The sequence below is a fragment of the Sinocyclocheilus rhinocerous genome, unplaced genomic scaffold (assembly GCF_001515625.1).
Source record: "Sinocyclocheilus rhinocerous isolate Xijiao unplaced genomic scaffold, SAMN03320098_v1.1 scaffold475, whole genome shotgun sequence".
Classification (NCBI taxonomy): domain Eukaryota; kingdom Metazoa; phylum Chordata; class Actinopteri; order Cypriniformes; family Cyprinidae; genus Sinocyclocheilus; species Sinocyclocheilus rhinocerous.
The window spans coordinates 1,240,957-1,259,795 of NW_015646677.1; the positions used below are offsets into that span (position 1 = coordinate 1,240,957).

The 18,839-nt window shown below is 38.0% G+C and overlaps 1 protein-coding gene across 1 annotated transcript in view; it reads right to left on the reverse strand.

The window, feature by feature from the left end:
- LOC107707957 (potassium voltage-gated channel subfamily C member 2-like) overlaps positions 1-12,260 on the reverse strand; it is a 37,160-nt gene extending 24,900 nt beyond the window's left edge. Inside the window, exon 1 of the mRNA XM_016512078.1 lies at positions 11,491-12,260. Coding sequence (XP_016367564.1) covers positions 11,491-12,045 — 555 coding nt within the window. The 5' untranslated portion in view covers positions 12,046-12,260. The remainder of the gene's footprint in view (positions 1-11,490) is intronic.
- Positions 12,261-18,839: the final 6,579 nt, after the last annotated feature.

The window sequence follows — 18,839 nt, forward strand, 5'->3', positions numbered from 1 at the left end:
AAAAAAAAAATCTGATCTGAATCACCTTTTGAATAACTTTCATAACTGTTGTCTGAAAAGTTGAGATTATCATATACATTTCAAATAAAAATAATTGTCTGTGCTGTAATTTTCCTATAAAAAGTCACTTCACTGAAGAACTGTGGCAATGTCTCCAAGATGCTTCAAGAAACCTGCCTGCAAAGCTACAGTCCTGTTAAAGGGGTCATCGGATGCGACATGCACTTTTACAAGTTGTTTGAACTGAAATGTGTGTCGGCAGTGTGTGTACACAACCACCCTATAATGATAAAGATCCACCCAGTGTTTTTTTTTTTTTTTTTTAAATCTCGTTAAATCATTTCCCTTTTCTCAAATCAAGCCGATCTCAGATGCCTGTCTGTGTGAAGTCACACAGACCCAGGCCCCTCCCACCATAGTTTGATTGACATTAGCGTTTTACCTTAGACCCGCCCTGAGTGAGCCGTCATCAGTCCGCCATTGTTTCACCGCCGGAGCAGATGTAGACAAGAATGACCTTTGTTGTTGGATTTAATAATGAACATAGCAGTCGTCATTTACTCCAATTGTCTGTGCTGTAATTTTCCTATAAAAAGTCACTTCACTGAAGAACTGTGGCAATGTCTCCAAGATGCTTCAAGAAACCTACCTGCAAAGCTACAGTACTGTTAAAGGGGTCATCGGATGCGACATGCACTTTTACAAGTTGTTTGAACTGAAATGTGTGTCGGCAGTGTGTGTACACAACCACCCTATAATGATAAAGATCCACCCAGTGTTTTTTTTAATCTCGTTAAATCATTTCCCTTTTCTCAAATCAAGCCGATCTCAGATGCCTGTCTGTGTGAAGTCACACAGACCCAGGCCCCTCCCACCATAGTTTGATTGACATTAGCGTTTTACCTTAGACCCGCCCTGAGTGAGCCGTCATCAGTCCGCCATTGTTTCACCGCCGGAGCAGATGTAGACAAGAATGACCTTTGTTGTTGGATTTAATAATGAACATAGCAGTCGTCATTTACTCCCAACATCTGAGCCACTGAAGACGCAGTGGATTACCTTTGTTTCTAAGGGGTTGCCCCCCGATCTGCCTAAATGCGTCTATCTTTGCGTGAATCATTCGTGATCCAGGTTTAGGGTAAAAAGGGTGTTGTTTTACACCAATTTTAACCAAACTATGTTACAGACTTTTCATTAGACCCTAAAGAATCATATCAACTTGTGGAAAATGGGCATCCGATGAGCCCTTTAAAAAAGTTTTAGGCACTTGTGTAAAAATGCTTGCGTAAAATGAGGATGCTGTCAAAAATAATGCCATAAATAGATTTTCTTTATCAATTAACTTCTATTAAAGGGGTCATATGATGCGATTTCTATTTTTTCTTTTCTTTAGTGTGTTATGAAGCTATTTGTGCATGTATAAGATCTGCAGAGTTACAAAGCTCAAAGTCTCCCACAAAAGGATTTATTCTATCTAAAAGAGAAGGCTGATCCAGACCGGGCTAAAACGCCTCATTCAAACACGCCCCCACATCTCTATGTCACGATGTGAGTGTTTTTGAAAAATCACATACCCTGCCTTTAATAGTTTAAGTATTTGCTATTGACTGTTCAACTGCAGAGTTTTGCGCCGTGTAGAGTATCGCATTGTGTGTGTATGCGTGAGAGAGAGACAGGGTCAAATCACAGTGGAGTCAACTTTCTTAATCGCGGCTTGTGTACTGCAAATACATACGAGCATCATCACTGTGTCTGTCACGCGACTCCGTTCCCTTTTCGGGCTTGAACTGATGGTAAAACTAAGGACGGACTGTACTGTCTTTACATTTATGTTGAAAGCTGAAGCTCGCGATTATGGAAAGGGGCGTTACATTTCCGACACGTGCTTGTGGTATTCGGCCAATCACAATGCACTGGGTCAGCTGGCCAATCAGAGCAGTCTGTGCTTGTTGGAAGGAGGGGCTTTGTAGAAAACGATGCGTTTGAGAGAGGCAGGGCATAGAAGAACTACAATAATGTACAGTATTTGAAAAATAATGTGTTTTTTGAACATTAAAGCATGTCAACAAATTCTGTTACACCAAATACACAAAATAATGATCTTTAAAATAGCATCATATGACCCCTTTAACTAAATTAAATCAACATTTGGTGTGACCATCCTTTGTGTTTAAAGCAGCTTTTGCCCTCGGTGCACTTGTGCACAGTTTCTCAGGTAGCTTTGCAGGTACGTCTCTTGAAACATCTTGGAGATGTTGCCACAGTTCTTCTGGTTTTAGATTTTGGTCTGTCTCAGTTTGTTATGTTTCTTCATCGGATTCCAGACAGACTGGATGATGATGAGATCAGATCTCTGTGCGGAGCACTAGCTGCTGTCAGACGAAAATCTCACTGGATTATTACAATTAATGGCAAAATGAATGTTTGGAAATGGAAACTGATATTTCCTACTGACACTACAGCAAAAGATAGATATAACTGACTTAAACCATTTTTTAGCTGCATGGTGAAAATACTAATGTTCTATTAAATTTGGCCACCATTGTATAAAGTATTTATAAAAAGATGCATGACTTTAGCGTGCAAATAAATCATTTCTCAGTGTTGATCTGGCTGTTATAATTGCATTAGAAAGCATAAATGTCAACATGTAGAGATTTTGCTACACCATTGTATATTTCCATGGATTTGAGTGGGTTTACACACACAAAGAAACATTAATTAACACAAAAATGTTGTATAGAGAAGTGCAAACAATCATTATCATACGCTTATAAGTCAATCTTTTGCTGAATGCCATAAAATGAATACAAAATTACTCATACTGCAATAATATTTTGGAAATACCACCTATTCCTGCCTCGTTCTTTCACAACATGAAACACTATTAAACACTCGAATCCTTTCATTCGCAGGTTGACGCGCTGTCAAAGCACATCTATTGCAAAAAAAAAAAAAAAAAGGTTTTCCTCCATTATTGCTAAAATATTAGTAGAGCGGCTTTGTTTTCAGTGTCATCTAAAGGCGAACGTAGGTGAGTATGTGTGATACGGGCTGATTGGAGTCTGTATGTACATTCAGCATCTGTACAACAGCACAAAAACAAAGTTTGATTTGCTATTTAATCAGTGATTAGTGAAAGCAGTGTGTGTGTGTGTGTGTGTGTGTGTGTGTGCAGGACTCCAGACTGCGACCATTTTTTCTGCCTGTGCGACTAAATATTGTGTGCGGTTGCACTGGCGTGACCACCGCGTTGTTCAACTCAGTCATAAGCGCTGCCATTTCTGTTGCACATGAGAAACATCAAACGGCAAACGAAATTGAAAGCATATCGAAACCACGCTACTCGTTTGAACTGCGCAGCGCTTCGAGTGTAGATTCTGGTTTATACTCGCCGCTTCAGCACGAGCGCGAAGGTGCTCGCAGCAAAAATGACGAATATTGAGGAAACGATGGATGATTTTCAAGCTAAAGTAAAATAAAAGACCGCTTCTTAAACCAGAGAGGGAGAAGATGTTGGTATTCTTGTGGGGAAAAAACATGCAAGCACTGTCACCATCAGCAAGTTTAGTTTTACTTTTCTTTTTGTTTTCATTTTGAAAAGCTTGTTATCTTTGCCGTTTACCTCACGTTACGCTATGGCTCTCTTTTATTATTTTTTTTATTTGATTCCTCAGTGTTTGTTCAACTTTCTGTAATTTATTAGTCGGTATATAATACAGCATGTGGGGTTTGCCATGCCTCATCTTATTCATTTTTGTTAATAAACGTTTTTTTATTACCAAATCATGTGCTCATGCGACCAACTGAGAAAGTTAGTTGCAAAAGAGCGACCAGTGGGAAGAATGAGTCTAGAGCCCTGGTGGGCGGGGGTGTGTGTGTGTGTGTGATTGGCCCCGGTGGTCTGAACGGCTTCATTACGCCCGTGTTACTCTTTTGAAGCCACGGACCGGCTCGGAGGAGGACTTGAAAGCAGTTTGTGCAAATACAGGAAAAAGCCAGCCGTGCTAATGCATGTGTGCGAGATTCAAACGAGCTCGACATGAAAGCCAGATCCAGCGGTACGTGAAACGGCGGCATCGGCGGCCTGTTTAACAAGGCAACCTGTGTTGGGCTTAATTTCTCCAGCAAACACATCTCTCGCACAGCGATTCGCAATGTCCTCCCGTCAGCCACGAGAAAGACAGATCTGTAATTACGGTCTCGCACTAAAAATGACATGCAGAGCCTATAAACGGTGCACTTTGAGGAAGATGCTAATGTTGGACTTTGGACTGAAAACACTGGTCAGTGTTGGACACACGTCACATGCATGCATGTTTGTTTATGTGCATGCAACTTAAACTATGCAATCAGCCAAAAAAACTACTGCTACTAATTTAATGCTGGTTAATGCAACAACAAAAAAGTACCATTGGGAAACATGGAAGGTTTTTCTGGAAGGTGCACATGACCTTCAGCCTCCACATCCTGGTCAAAAAGCCTCCTCAATAGTGTGCCAACAGGGTTTTAACCAACTGCAAACTTGCAATGACACTCATGTCGTTCCAAACCTGTATGTTTCTTCTGTGGAAGAACAAAGATGATGTTTTGAAAAATCTTGTGTTTTGTCAATGGGATCCAATGTTGTTTGGACTCCAAAGATCGTCAAAATATCTTCAAAATATAAGTCATACATTCATTTTTGGGTGAGCTGTTCCTTTAAGGCTCTCACTACATTTTCTTGTTAATTATTCAATTATACTCAGATATGCGTCACATTATGGTACAAAAATGGGTTGCAAATGCTGTTTCATGTTGCCTTCAACATAAAAACTGAGCCAAGCAACAATTTACAGACATTTTAGATGCAAAATAACTTCATCAATAACACCAACTCAAGGTTGTTTGGACCTCAACGGTCTTCAAAATCTTCTTTGTGTCCCTCAGAAGAACAAAAGTCATACCGGTTTAGAACATCATTTTTAGGCGATTCGCCAAACCAAACCGAAAGTCTCAAAAGTCAAACCATAAAACTCTCACCTTACATTTTCTCATTAATTATTCTATTTCATTCAGATATGTGTCACATTATGGCACAAAAAAAATTGCCTTAAATAATAAAGCCATGCAACAATTTATGGACATTTTAGATGCACAGTGACTTCAACATCATCATCGCCAACTCAAGGCTTGTTCTCAATGTTGTTTGAACCTCAACGTTCTTCAAAATATCTTCTTTCTGTCCCACAGAACAACAAAAGTCATGCAAGTTTGATTGTAATTTTTGGGTGAACTGTTCCTTTAAAGGGGTCCTATTATGCTCTTTTACAAAGTCTTGATTTTGTTTTGGGGGTGTACTAGAACATGCTCTCATGCTTGGTGGTTCGAAAAACTTATTATTTTTCACATAATTTACATTATTAAAATACCTTTATCCCCAGCCTGGCACAAACGGCTCGATTAGTTCTGGGTTTTAATGAAGGCCCGCCTTTCGAAAAAAACGAAATGTGTTGTGATTGGTTAGCTGTCCCAGTACGTTGTGATCGGCGAACAGCTTAGACGGCTTTAAAATTCAAATACTTTATTTTCTATAAAATAGAAAATAAGGCGCCCAGCTACGTCATGTTATACTTGTAAGAATTGTTCTAGACATGCCGAAAATTTGACGCTACAGCACAGCAGCTCTTCTTCGTTTTCTCTGATGCACTAACTCAACCAAGTGTTCTAACCACAACTTCGCCCCTCCCCACCCCCCAACCATTCGAATTAAAAAAAAGTGAAAAAGCATAATAGGACCCCTTTAAGTCTCACCCTACATTTTCTTGTTGAATGTTCTGTTTCACTCAGACGTGCATCACATTACGGTACAGAAATGGGCAACAAATGGCATTTGTTCCCCCCCCAAAAAAAATTTGAGCCAAGCAACAATTTACAGACACATTTTAGATGCACAATGATTCATCATAATCATCAATAACACCAACTCAAGGTTGTTTGGACCTCAGTCGTCAAAATATCTTCTTTATGTCCCACAGAAGAATAAAAGTCATGTAGGTTTGGATCATTTTGGAACGGTTTCTTTAAATCTCACCCTACATTTTCTTGTAAATTATGTTTTACTCAGATATACGTCACATTACAGCACAACATGGCCTTTAACATGAAAACATGATCCAAGCAACAATTTATACTTAACATTCCTCAACAAAATATTTTCTTTGTGTCCCGCAGATAAGAAAAAGTCATACAGGGTTGAAACATCATTTTTGGGTGAACTGTTCCTTTAAGACTCTCACTACCTTTTTTTCTTGTTAAGAATTCTGTTTCAGTCTGACATTCATGAGTCATGACATTCTGACATTGGTGCAAAAATGGGTAGCAGATGCCATTTGATGTTGAAAAACTGAGCCAAGCAACAATTTATAGACATTAGGGCTGTCAAAAAAAATTTCGAATATTTGTTGAATTAAAAAAAAAAAAAAAAAAAAAAAACCACAATAAAAACAAAATCCACGATATTATAAAAATATCTATTGAGACAGAATTAGGCCTATCACAGAGAAACCATGCATTTAACTACTCACTCTTTTCGTTGGTCGTCGACTTGGCATTTTTGGAATAACCATGATCTGCTGAAAACGTATATTCTAGTTGGTCTGTGTTTCTCAAGAAAATTCTTCTACTGTGGTAAAGGTCCTCGCAAACTCTCGCTTTTATTGGGGATGCTGGCTTGTCATTGGTGACAAGGTGTCAATGACGTTTCTAACCGTATGGTCGTATCCCCCTTATGGTCGTATATTAATATATTCCAAGATAAGAAACTATAAATCGATTAAGCTATAACAGTTACCACACATTTTGGCGCTGCTACGTTGTTCATTCATATATTGCGGAAAACGATAGCATCAGTGTGGAGATTGTCGTTTACGTCAAAACTGAAACCAAGCCGTTCACACAGAACACATATTTATCACATTTTCTAGAGGGACATCTATGATCTAACGGCATGTTTAGAAAGCCATGTAAAATTAATGCAAGTTCAACTTATAAAAAACATGTCTCAAGACTTTATGGCGTTTTTTCCCCCATCTCACTGTATCTCATGTTTTTAAATGAAGAAAGTAGCCTACTCTTTGTGATTGGTGTTCGGTCCTTTGTATTAAACTATACATACATGCATGGTGCTGTTTTTTTTCCACTCTAAAAAATGCTGGGTTGTTTCAACCCAACTTTGGGTCAAATATGGACTAACCCAACCGTTGGGTTCGATTTTTACATAAAATTTTTAACCCAAAAGTTATATTTGACCCAAAGTTAGGTTGAAACAACCCAGCATTTTTTAGAGTGTTCTCTAATTGTTTAAGCAACTTTATTAATTATATATGATTTATAAACATTATTTTAAACATTATGCACATTTTTTTCAAAGATAGTCGTGTTATTTTATTACGCTTTGAAGAAATGTGCATAATATTTTGCGCGATGCACCCTCTTGTGGCCTCAGAGAAGGCAAAAGCTTTTTTTCCCCTAACTGAAATTATGCCTTTTAAATTCAAATATAATTCGAATTTTTATAATATTTAAGTAGAAAATTCGAATTTAGTTTTTCAGTCATTATGACAGCCCTAATAAACACATTTTAGATGCACTATGACATCATCATCACAAACTCAAGACTTGTTCTCAAAGTTGTTTGGACCTCAATGTTTTCAAAATATCCCAAAGAACAAACATCACACAGGTTTGGATCATTTTAAGGTGAATTTTCTACATCTTTAGTTAATTATTCTGTTTCACACAGACATGTGTCATACTATGGTTCAAAAATGGGTTTCAAATGAGGTTTCATGTTAGCTTCAAAAATAAAGAAATAAAAAAGCCATTTTTGTGTGAACTGCTCCTTCAAGTTCGGAATAATTAGGATTCTTAATGTTTTTGAAAGAAGTCTCGTCTGCTCACCAAGACTACATTTATTTTACGAAAATGCAGTAAAAACAGTAAAATTGTGAAATATTACTACAATTTCAAATATCTGTTTTCTATGTGAATATATTGTAAAATGTAATTTATTCCTGTGATGTGAAGCTGAATTTTCAGCATCATTACTCCAGTATTCAGTGTCACATGATCCTTCAGAAATCCTTCTAATTCACACGGTGACATTTTAAATTGTAACATTTAACAAAATGAATTTTTACTGTACTTTTGATCCAATAAATGCAGTCTTGGTGAGCAGAAGAGACTTCTTTTAAAAACACCTTAATTATTAAAACATTTTAACCAGTTTCATCCCATTATGGAGCAAAAATGGCTAGTTAATATTGTGTTTACAAAGACATTTTGCTTCATCATCATCATTACCATCAACTCAAGGCTTGTTCTCAAAAGATCATGTTTCATTACTGTAATTGCACACGGACAATAACATCCCACGAAGACGCCCACAGCCTCAACACACGCGAAACTCGACAAGATAATCAGCGCTCACTGACTGATCTAAAGAAATGACTGACAGCAAAGTTTAAGCTGCAAGACACCGGCTGCCAGCATCAGCGTTCAGATCATCCGTGCCTACATAAACACACACACGTTCTGTATGACTGTGTGAATCATCCACACACCACAATATGTCATACACACTCGTTTCAAACGGCACCAGAGGAAAGGAGCAGACGCACAAAGCACGCGCAGGGTTCGCACTCGACTGGATTCTTGAAATCAATCGCCGCTCTGAATGAACACGGGCGGCCGATGAGCGATAAGGTCGCCATGGAAACCGTCTGGGCGCAGCATCCTCAGACGTGCGCCAGTGTTAACCTCTTAAGTGGCAAGGGCACGCACGGCATCAAAACACACATGTCAATATGATTACAGCGTCAAACCCACCGCTGCATAAACAGATAGATGGATGGATGAAACCAGGCTGAAGGCATCATGGGAGCACAATGATGCAAACTAGGAGCTGCATGGTGAATTCTGGGAAATGTGTGCTGGTTAATAACATACGTGTTATAAGAACATTGCAAGAACCATAATCTGTGAGTCTGTTTGTGCCAAGGTCACAGTTTCTGCTCATTAAAAATGGAGTTAGCAGACTCTTCGTTTAGAGAAACAATTAATTATTGATTAGATCCACAAGAGCACATCGCATCACATCGTTTGGTCCACCTCTGCAGGTAAAAAAAAAAATTCAAATCAACCAACATTGGACCAGTTAATCCATTTCTGATGTGTGCATTCACTGACCACAGACCAGCTGGAGAATTACCCACCATTAAAGGAAAAGTTCACCCAACATGACAATTTGCTGAAATAGTACTCACCCTCAGGTCATCCAAGATGTAGATGAGTTTGTTTCTTCATCAGATTTGGAGAAATGTAGCATTGCATCACTTGCTCCTCTGCAGTGAATGGGTGCCGTCAGAATGAGAGTCCAAACAGCTGATAAAAACATCACAATAATCCACAAGTAATCCACACCACTCCAGTCCATCAGTTAATGTCTTGAGAAGACAAAAGCTGCATGTTTGTGAAAAACCGATTAATTATTAATACGTTTTTAACTTCAAATAATTGCTTGCCAAAATCTGAATCTAATCCATAATAACGCTTCCTCCAGTGAAAAAGTCCATCTCCTCTTGTCTCTCACATCATAATCTAACCACATTTGTTTAAAACTTTTTGGCTTGTAAATGGTGTTCGATCTGTGCAGATTTCTCTCCTGATTCAGACGAGACAACTTTTTCACTGGAGAAAGCAATATGGAGGACTTGTATTTTAGCCAGAAGAAATTGATGGACTGGAGTGGTGTGGATTACTTGTGGATTATTGTGATGTTTTTATCAGCTGTCTGGACTCTCATTCTGATGGCACCCATTCACTGCAGAGGATCCATTGGTGAACAAGTGATATAATGCTACATTTCTCCAGATCTGATGAAGAAACAAACTCATCTACATCTTGGATGACCTGAGGGTGAGGACATTATCAGCAAATGTTAATTTTTGGGTGAACTATTCCTTTAATGTGAAGACCAGTCTCTCTTTGGAGTAAACTGTCCTTGTTTCTCTAAATAAAACTAGCATTTTCAAAAAGAAACCACTTCCGTTTCAAATATGATGGTAAAATGTATTTTAAAAAATTAGTAACAACAACAAAAACAAGAATTTTAAACTAAAACACACTAGTGATAGCAGATTTCTATCTCATTGGCCTGCATATAATCAGAGCAAAAAAAACAAAAAAAAAACATTACTCAGAAACCAAAGCGGCACAAAGAAAAAGGTCTTTAAAATTTGATATGGCTGATCTCTGCAGTGCATCTGAATTTGCCTGCAACAATCTCAATAATTAATCTTTTTCTTTTCCACTGATGTTAACAGCCTCCTCCAACCAATCGTTTAATTAAAAACATTTCAAATGGCGACTAACGCAAAATAACCTCTATTACGCTTCCTCTGAGTTGTGTCACATAAGTGTGGGAGGGCTGCGATTCTTTTCTCTCCCTCGATCAGGCCAAATTTACCCAAGGCTGCTTTAACAGAGGATAAAAATGCCTTCACTGAAGAAGTTTACTGTTCTGGACACCTGTTACCAATGCATATCTTTAGATGAAGAACACTCATGCATGTGCGGTCTATAATGTGTTTGCCAAGTCTGTCTTGATTTGATCTTAATATGTGACACCTGCCTCTCCAATAGTTAGACCAGTGGTTCCCAATCCTGGTCCTGGAGAACCCCCAACACTGCACGTTTTTGGTGTCTCTCTTATCTGACACTCACATTTGAGGTCTTGGAGTCTTCACTAATGAGCTGATGAGTTGAATCAGGTGTGTTTAAATAGGGAGACATCTAAAATGTGCAGTGTTGGGGGTTCTCCAGGACCAGGATTGGGAACCACTGGGTTAGACCATTACGCACTGGTCGGTTCTGGTTCTGCACATAATGCATGCACAAGAACTTAGTAACACTCACATTTCATCAAGTTTTAACACATTTTGATAAGACTCTCATCTCTACATTAACTATCATGCACGGGAATTTAAACACGAAACATACTTATCTACACGCATGCATATGCATAGTTTTTGCGTTGTATGGAAACGCAAGCGTTTAGAAACGCACTGGTTTAGATGCATGCACAAGCACTTAGTAACACTCACACTTCAAGTTTTAACGCATTTTTGATGAGACTCTCTCATCACACGTCTCCAGCACGTTTACTAGTATGCACAGGAATTTAAATACGAAGCAGACTTGTCTACGCGCGCATGCATGAGTTTTGGCGTTTTTTGGAAACGCACTGGTTTAGCTGCATGCACAAGCACTTAGTAACACAAAACTTGATGAAATGTTAATCGCATTTAACGCACTTTACTAGTATGCACGGAAACTTAAACACAAAACAGACTTGTCTGCACGCATGCATGAGTTCTGGTGTTGTTTGGAAGCGCAAGCGCGTAAAGGAGCCGCGCGTAACCGTTTGGCGACTCCGCGCTGCGCTCTTACCCGAGCGGCTCTGGAGGAGTACGGGTCCTCGAACAGGTTCCAGATGACCGGCTGCCACTTTCTCCACCTGCTGCCGGTACCGTCCGCGGACACCACGTCCTCGATGCCCAGCCGCTTGCCATACTCGTCGTCCTCGTCGTTGTCCACGTTCATCTCGAACACCTCCAGCGCCTCCTCGGCATCCCGGTGCTGTCGGTAGGACATCCAGCAGCACGGCTCCACGTCCGTCTCATCGATGCCCCAGAAGGACAGCTCCTCCTCGAACAGCGGCCCGCACACGTCCGCCGGGCAGTGCAGCTTACCGGTCCGGTAATAGTTGAGCACGTAGGCAAAGACGCCTGGGTGCCGGTCAAAGAAATACTCGTTGCTGCGCGCGTTGTACTCGATGAAGCCCGGGACTTGTTGCAGCTGGTCCAGAACCGACTCGAGGTCCGACTCTGAGGCGAGCAGGGCCAGACGCGTGCCCGGCAGGGTCTTCAACGTGGTCCGGTAGGTTTCGTGCCTCGTGCCCCCGACGTTGAGGATCACCCTCTCGTGATCGTCGAACTTGCCCATCTCTCAGAGTGAGACATGACGCGAGGGGAGTAACGTTACTCTACGGTGCTGCTGTGGCAAAGCTGGAGTACTCCAATAGTTCGCGAACAGCCTCATTGAAGTGAAGGATCGAACCGAACGCTTCGCTTTATTCGCGGCGAGCGAGACAAACCGAGCTCGCGCGGACAAGGTGAAAGAAAGCAGCAGCTCTTTCTTCTATCGATTCATCATCATCACCTGCGGCTCGCGCTTCGGAGCAACAAGAGCACGCTCGCTTTCTCTCTCTCTCTCTCACTCACTCACTCACTCAAGGACACACCCTTTCTCATCAGTGGCATTCGACATCAATATATTCATATAAAAATTGTCAAATGCAGGGTTGGGCAAAGATACATCAAAATATATTTGAAAATAAAATACCAAATACCTTAATTTTAAGTGTATCAAAATAAAATACAAAATACAGCAGCCACACCATGTATCAAAATAAACTACTGTATTTTTGTATTTTAAAAGTACTTCTGGGAGCATGAAATTTCTTCGCAAACCTTCCATCAATTGGCATATTTGATCTATCCCTTCACCATTACACTGACTCAGTTGATAAACAATGTTTGATAGAAACAGCTTTTCTCTGGCCGAGTCATGCCATAAATCTGACATATGTGAATATTTGATCTGTTAACTGGTTGCATATCCCGGTGATCTCCCAGATGAAGGCTAGTTTTAAAGTAACAAACATTTTAATGTTTAACAGTTTGCGAATGATTCATAATTATGAGTTACATCAGAAAATAGCAACAGAACTTGTCAAGGAGTATTAACCCATTTGTGTTAATTCATGACTAAAACTACACCAGCCGAACCCAACATGGAGCAGGTTGCGATACATTGCATAGTGTTCAAATAAATAGTTAAGAGATAGAAAAAAAAAACCCTACTTAGACAAATTCGTTAGGGCTGTACAATTAATCGAATTTCTAATCGCGATTACAATTATGGATGCCACAATTACGTAATCGTTTAAAGCGGCAATTAATCGTTCAAAGTCCACTTATGTTATTCTGCGTGCTTAAGATGCGTTTTTTTCATTCTACATGTTATCTTAAGGGTTTTTCCCATTATTTTAATTTTAGTTTTAGTATAACATTATAATACCATTCATATTTTCACTTATTTATCATTTAAAGAAGAAACCAATCCGATGTATAGTTGACATTTAAGGCTTAATACTATAGAAAAGCACTAAAGGTTTTTCAGTTAGAGTGTTTCAGCTTGTTTATTTTCATATAAAAATACAGCATGCAGTTGCATCAAACAATGGTATAAACATCATTCAATGTAAATTGTGATAATCGTAATTAATAATCGCAATCACAATTATGATTTTTGTCATAATCGTGATGAATAACTTCCAATTATTAATGATTCATTCATGATATATGATTGTTAATCTTTTATTATGGTTTAAACATTTTTGAAATCACCTATAGGACTCAATAGTTTTTTTTTTCTTCATATTTTTCAGTATTATGAAATTACTGTTTGCCAGAAAACTGGCAGCATAAGTCTAAAATCAAGGAAAACAGACATTTAAAAATTTAAATAATAATCATTCATTCTTATTTAGCTAGTAATGATTTGTATTTCCAAACAATGACACATATGCAAAATATGTGTGGGCCTAATTAGAGTTCAGATACAGGAAATACTGCTCATAATTGCCCAAACTAATCATACCAAATTATGATAAAGCCTACACAAATTAATCTGAGACGTGAAAAAACAATTGGAGATGTCTGTATAAAGAATGATAGACGCACTGTTCTACTGACCTATGTGTCTAGAAACCTCTACCAAGTCTTTATTTATTTATTCATTCATTCATTCAAAGCTTGTCAAATGTAAATGTCTACAAACCATTGCTCTTTGTCTACAAAAAGTCTACAAATGTCTACAAACCATTGATTGCTCTTTACGTTATATTTGCGGATGAATCTACAACCCCACTGCAAAATAACTCCTTTTACCTAAATCTGAAGGTCAAATTGATTGTGATATGGCAAAATTAAAAGGAAATTGTGGCAAGAAAAACACCATTGAGCTGTTGATTCAAATAAATGATTCTAATGAACCGATTCTTTTAGTGAATCAAATACATGCAACCATTACATTCACGAACAAATGACTATTTTGAGCGACTACTTTTAAAGAGTCATTAAATAAAAAATTTTTTTCAAAAAAAGAGGTTCACAAACTCAGTTCGCTCGAGCTACAGTTTGAATCAGTCTGATGAATCGATCACTCAATTAACTTGCTGAATCAAAGCGTTCACTGAATTAACATCAAGCTACGCTCAGTGATAGAATATTTTAATAAATATTTGACTAAAATACACACCTGACAAAGAGAAGATAATCTTTATGTAAACTCAACCCATTTATTCAACAAGCAGCGCAGTGTCCACTTTATTTTTAACATGATGATAATGGAGGCTTTCACTTGTAACGTGAATAAGCGAGACTTCCGGTGTCATTCGCTTTCAGTTATTTTTAGCCGTACAAAACATCTCGTTATGCTGTTGATATTGCAAATAGGCATTTCTTATCCATTATATTTTAATGTATTGTCCTAATTATAAACAATCTGGTTTGGAGTGCAAATAGTGTTACGCATTGATTCTTCTATGAATGAACCGGAAGTCTTGCACATTCATGGAAAACAGCTTACTTTTGGTTGCTAAATAAGGTGGATAAAAAGGATAGTGTATGGGCAATGTATATACTAAGAGGAAACTGGATGTAATCAAAGGGAGTAATACTGCAAAGTAGAAACATCCCATTTAAAGGTGGATGGTGTTTTCTAAACTGTGCAAAACAGGGTTTGGTTTATCTAGGGCAGAGAGCGAATCACCGCCGGACTGAACCTAATAGAGTGATTCATCATGTCTGACTCACACCAGCTCATTACAGTATCCAGGGGTCTTTCCCACAAAAACAGAAACCAGCCACTGATTCGCTCACAACCGGTGCTGAGGCCTAGCAGTTAAAGACCTGAAATGTTGCAGGTTCAAATCCCAAAGGAAATGATTCATGAGCATATAATAATTCATGTTAAGTTTGCACTTATGTCCCATTAATGTTGTTAGTTAAATGACAAACTATTGACTAAATTACTACAATAAATACACGTTACTTCCAGATATTTCGGCCTCGGCCTCAGAGCAGTTTTCATCTTTCGCTTCCTGTGAATTCATTCACACCATGTCAAAGATTCACCCGTGTTATAAACCCGAGGAAAAACCCAGTGCAAAAATAGCAGCACTGTCACATTCAGTGTTGCAGCTCTGAAGATGAAGAAGAAACACGTTTGCATGTCTAAAGACACATGCGGCGCACATGCATTCCCACACACCAGCGTCTTAATCCTATTTGCAAAAACGAAATTAAAAATAGCAGCAAGACTGGGACTGACATTCATAATTCATAAAACCAGAGAAGCTGCTACAGCCACTCAGAATAATCGTAACTACGTTTTATCCCACATTTCTGTGCAACTTCCGAATACAAGTCATAGTCTTCATAGCTTGATGTGTTTTCCTCCGGAGCTAAAATTAACATGTCGTGAGCTGCTTTGGCAACACATGAACATGGAGGTTTCCTTTGAGAATAGAACTAAACCAAACACTTTCCTATAGTCATGCATTTAGTGCATAGATCTTGGAACTGGGAAGTGAACCTAAAATAAACAGAAAATTTGATACATTACACTAGCATTCCATCACTTGTTCACCAATGGATCCTCTGCAGTGAATGGGTGCCGTCAGAATGAGAGTCCAAACAGCTGATAAAAACATCACAATAATCCACATCACTCCAAAGCCAAAAGCTGTGCGTTTGTAAGAAACAAATCAATCAAGTCGTTTTTAAACTTCAGATCAGCTAAAATACAAGTCCTCTATCCATAATAATGCATCCTCCAGTAAAGAAGTTATCTGGTCTGAATCAGGAGAGAAATCTGCACAGATCAAGCACCGCCCTACCGTTTACAACCCAAAACAGTTCAAAAATAATTATGTGGGTGGATTTTGATGTGAGAGACAACATGGACTTTTTCCACTGGAGGAAGCGTTATTAGGGACTCATATTTTGGCCAGAAGCAATGGTCTGAAGTTAAAATCATCTTATAAAAAAAATATATAACATTTATTGCTGTAAACTAACATACACACTAGCCCCACAAAGTCTTTAGACACTTAAGTCACACTTAAAAAGCCTGAATTTCATTGCACCAGATACAAAATATCTAATTAAATAAGAGGCATCTGCAAAACCTTTTCTCAAAATAGCTTCGCTTTCCTGAACCACTCTTTACATTACATTGTGAAGAGGTAACTTGACATACCAAATAACTATAATGATAAACTTCTTTTCTCGGTGCATAAGAGATAAGACGTCAATTAATGTACTGGAGTGGTGTGGATTGTGATGTTTTTATCAGCTGTTTGGACTCTCATTCTGACGGCACCCATTCACTGCAGAGGATCCATTGGTGAGCAAGTGATGGAATGCTACTTTTCTCCAAATCTGATGAAGAAACAAGCTCATCTACATCTTGGAGTTTCACTGTACAGTCTAAAAATGTAACACTGCAAAATGACACCAAAGTGCATTGCCTTTCTTTTCAGACTCTTTCCCCTGACGTCCACAAATAAAGCATATTTAGTTCACTGATGCACCACACGGTTTTGGTGTTCAGGGAGCACAGAGCTCACATATTCCAAACTGACCTTGACTCAGCTGTAGGTTAGTCATGTAATCCATCCTCTCACAACTGTCTGTGGTTATTTTAGACTCCGAGCACTGGATCTTAACTGGTGGGGCGCAGGTCTGTTCTAATGAAAAAACAAAGATGAAGGCCAATTTTAACCCTCTACTGAGTGAAAAATGTTACATTTTGAAATATTACAGTTTTTACTTTATCGGAATGGTATGAAACTTTTCACTTTTGCGGCACGTTATAAAAACACAATTTTTTTTAGAAAAGTTTAAATGGTCTTTAAAAAAGTCAAACTTCTGATTTTTGTGGTCAAATACGACCACCATAGGATATTAATGTAAAAAATTAAGAATAAAAACAAAGTATTGAAACATTTTAGAGGGTATAAGAGTCAAGTCAGCCATGATGAAGTCTTTGATAATGTCTAAATATACATTCAAATTCAAAATATAAATAATTGTTTGAAATTTAAAAATACATACATAATATATATATATATATATGTGTGTGTGTAATTAAAATATTTTAATTGCATTAACTGAAAATCTGATTGTTTTCCCCTAATATTTGCATTGTTTCTAATATTTGTATAAAAACATAAATGGTGTGTAATATCCCCTTAAAATAAAAAAAATCTATATATTAAACAAATATTATTGAAACAACATAATACATTCTTTCCATTAAAAAGAGAAAAAAGTTATGATTATTGTATTATCTTGTTTCAGTATAATTAAACTACTATTATAGTTTTGATTAAAATCAGTATTTATTTTTGTTTTCTGTTTTGTTTTTTAGTAATTGTCATTTTTAGTAGTATTTTATAAATCAATCTATACTTTGTTTAATTTATACATCTATTTTTTTATTTGAATTTTAGTTATTTTAGTACATCAAGTTAAACTAAATTAAAAATGTTAAAAAGTGTTTTTCAGTTAATGTCTATTTTGTTTTCAAGTAACAATTTTTTTAAATGTTTTTAATTTTAGTTTCAGTTTTACTTTGTTATTGTCGTCAATCTGTTTTGACATCCCAGTATCACAAGTGTGACCCCTATGGAATACCAGGGTAAAAGACCGTGTTTACCTTTGTACGTTTAACGTTTGGTCACCAAAATCTGTCTCCTGAAGCAAAACCAGCAGAGATCCACCGAGAAGTAAAATAATTCTAGCAGCAATCACAATCAGAAGACATCTTATAATGAAAACCCGTCTCGCGTCTCATTAAACCCCCGTCCGCACTCATATTAATTAAAAGTCTATTCCCAGATAGAGACAGGCCCAGGTACGAGGGCAAATGTGGTTAGCACATCCCATTAGGTGTGTAAACGCACTTGATTAAAGCTGAAAGCCCCAATGGACTCAGTCTGGAAGGTGAAATCTCACAGCATTTCTCTCTATCTGTCATTAATTCACATGAAATCCACATGTCATGTTCATGCTGCCAGCCAGACTCAAATAACAGCACAGCAAAAAACAACTTGTATAGTACACAGTGCTCAAGGACTGAGCTTTACAGTAGGACGAGAGGCAAGTTATATGGTTTGATTCATTACACTGTAGCGTCCTCTGTTGCTCACAGGAGTAACTACACTCTTGAGGATTCCTGGTGACTAGTTTGTGGTTGTAGTTATAGATAAACTTAAGGAAAACGTGTTAGCAAATAGTGTAACGTACAATACCTTTGACACGTTTGAACGGTTGAGCTAGTTTGCTAACCGAATTCGTCAGCTCACTTTTATTTATCTATTTATTTGTATCTTGATTAGCTGACTAGCACTTTTTATCAGTCAAAATGCAATGTGGACCAGACTTACAACTTATTCTGACCAAGAACCTCTCAATTTTGTCTCGGACAGGAAGCCGCCTTGTTTTTAACGTACAAGCGACGCGGCCGTTTGTAATTTGAATGTGTGACACTTCCGGTGTCACAGTCCGTTGTGCTGTTTTAAGTTGCAAACTGGTACTTATTATTTTTTAATTTACTGTCATAATCTTAAACACACTGGTTTGTAACTCAAATAGTTTTACCGTTTG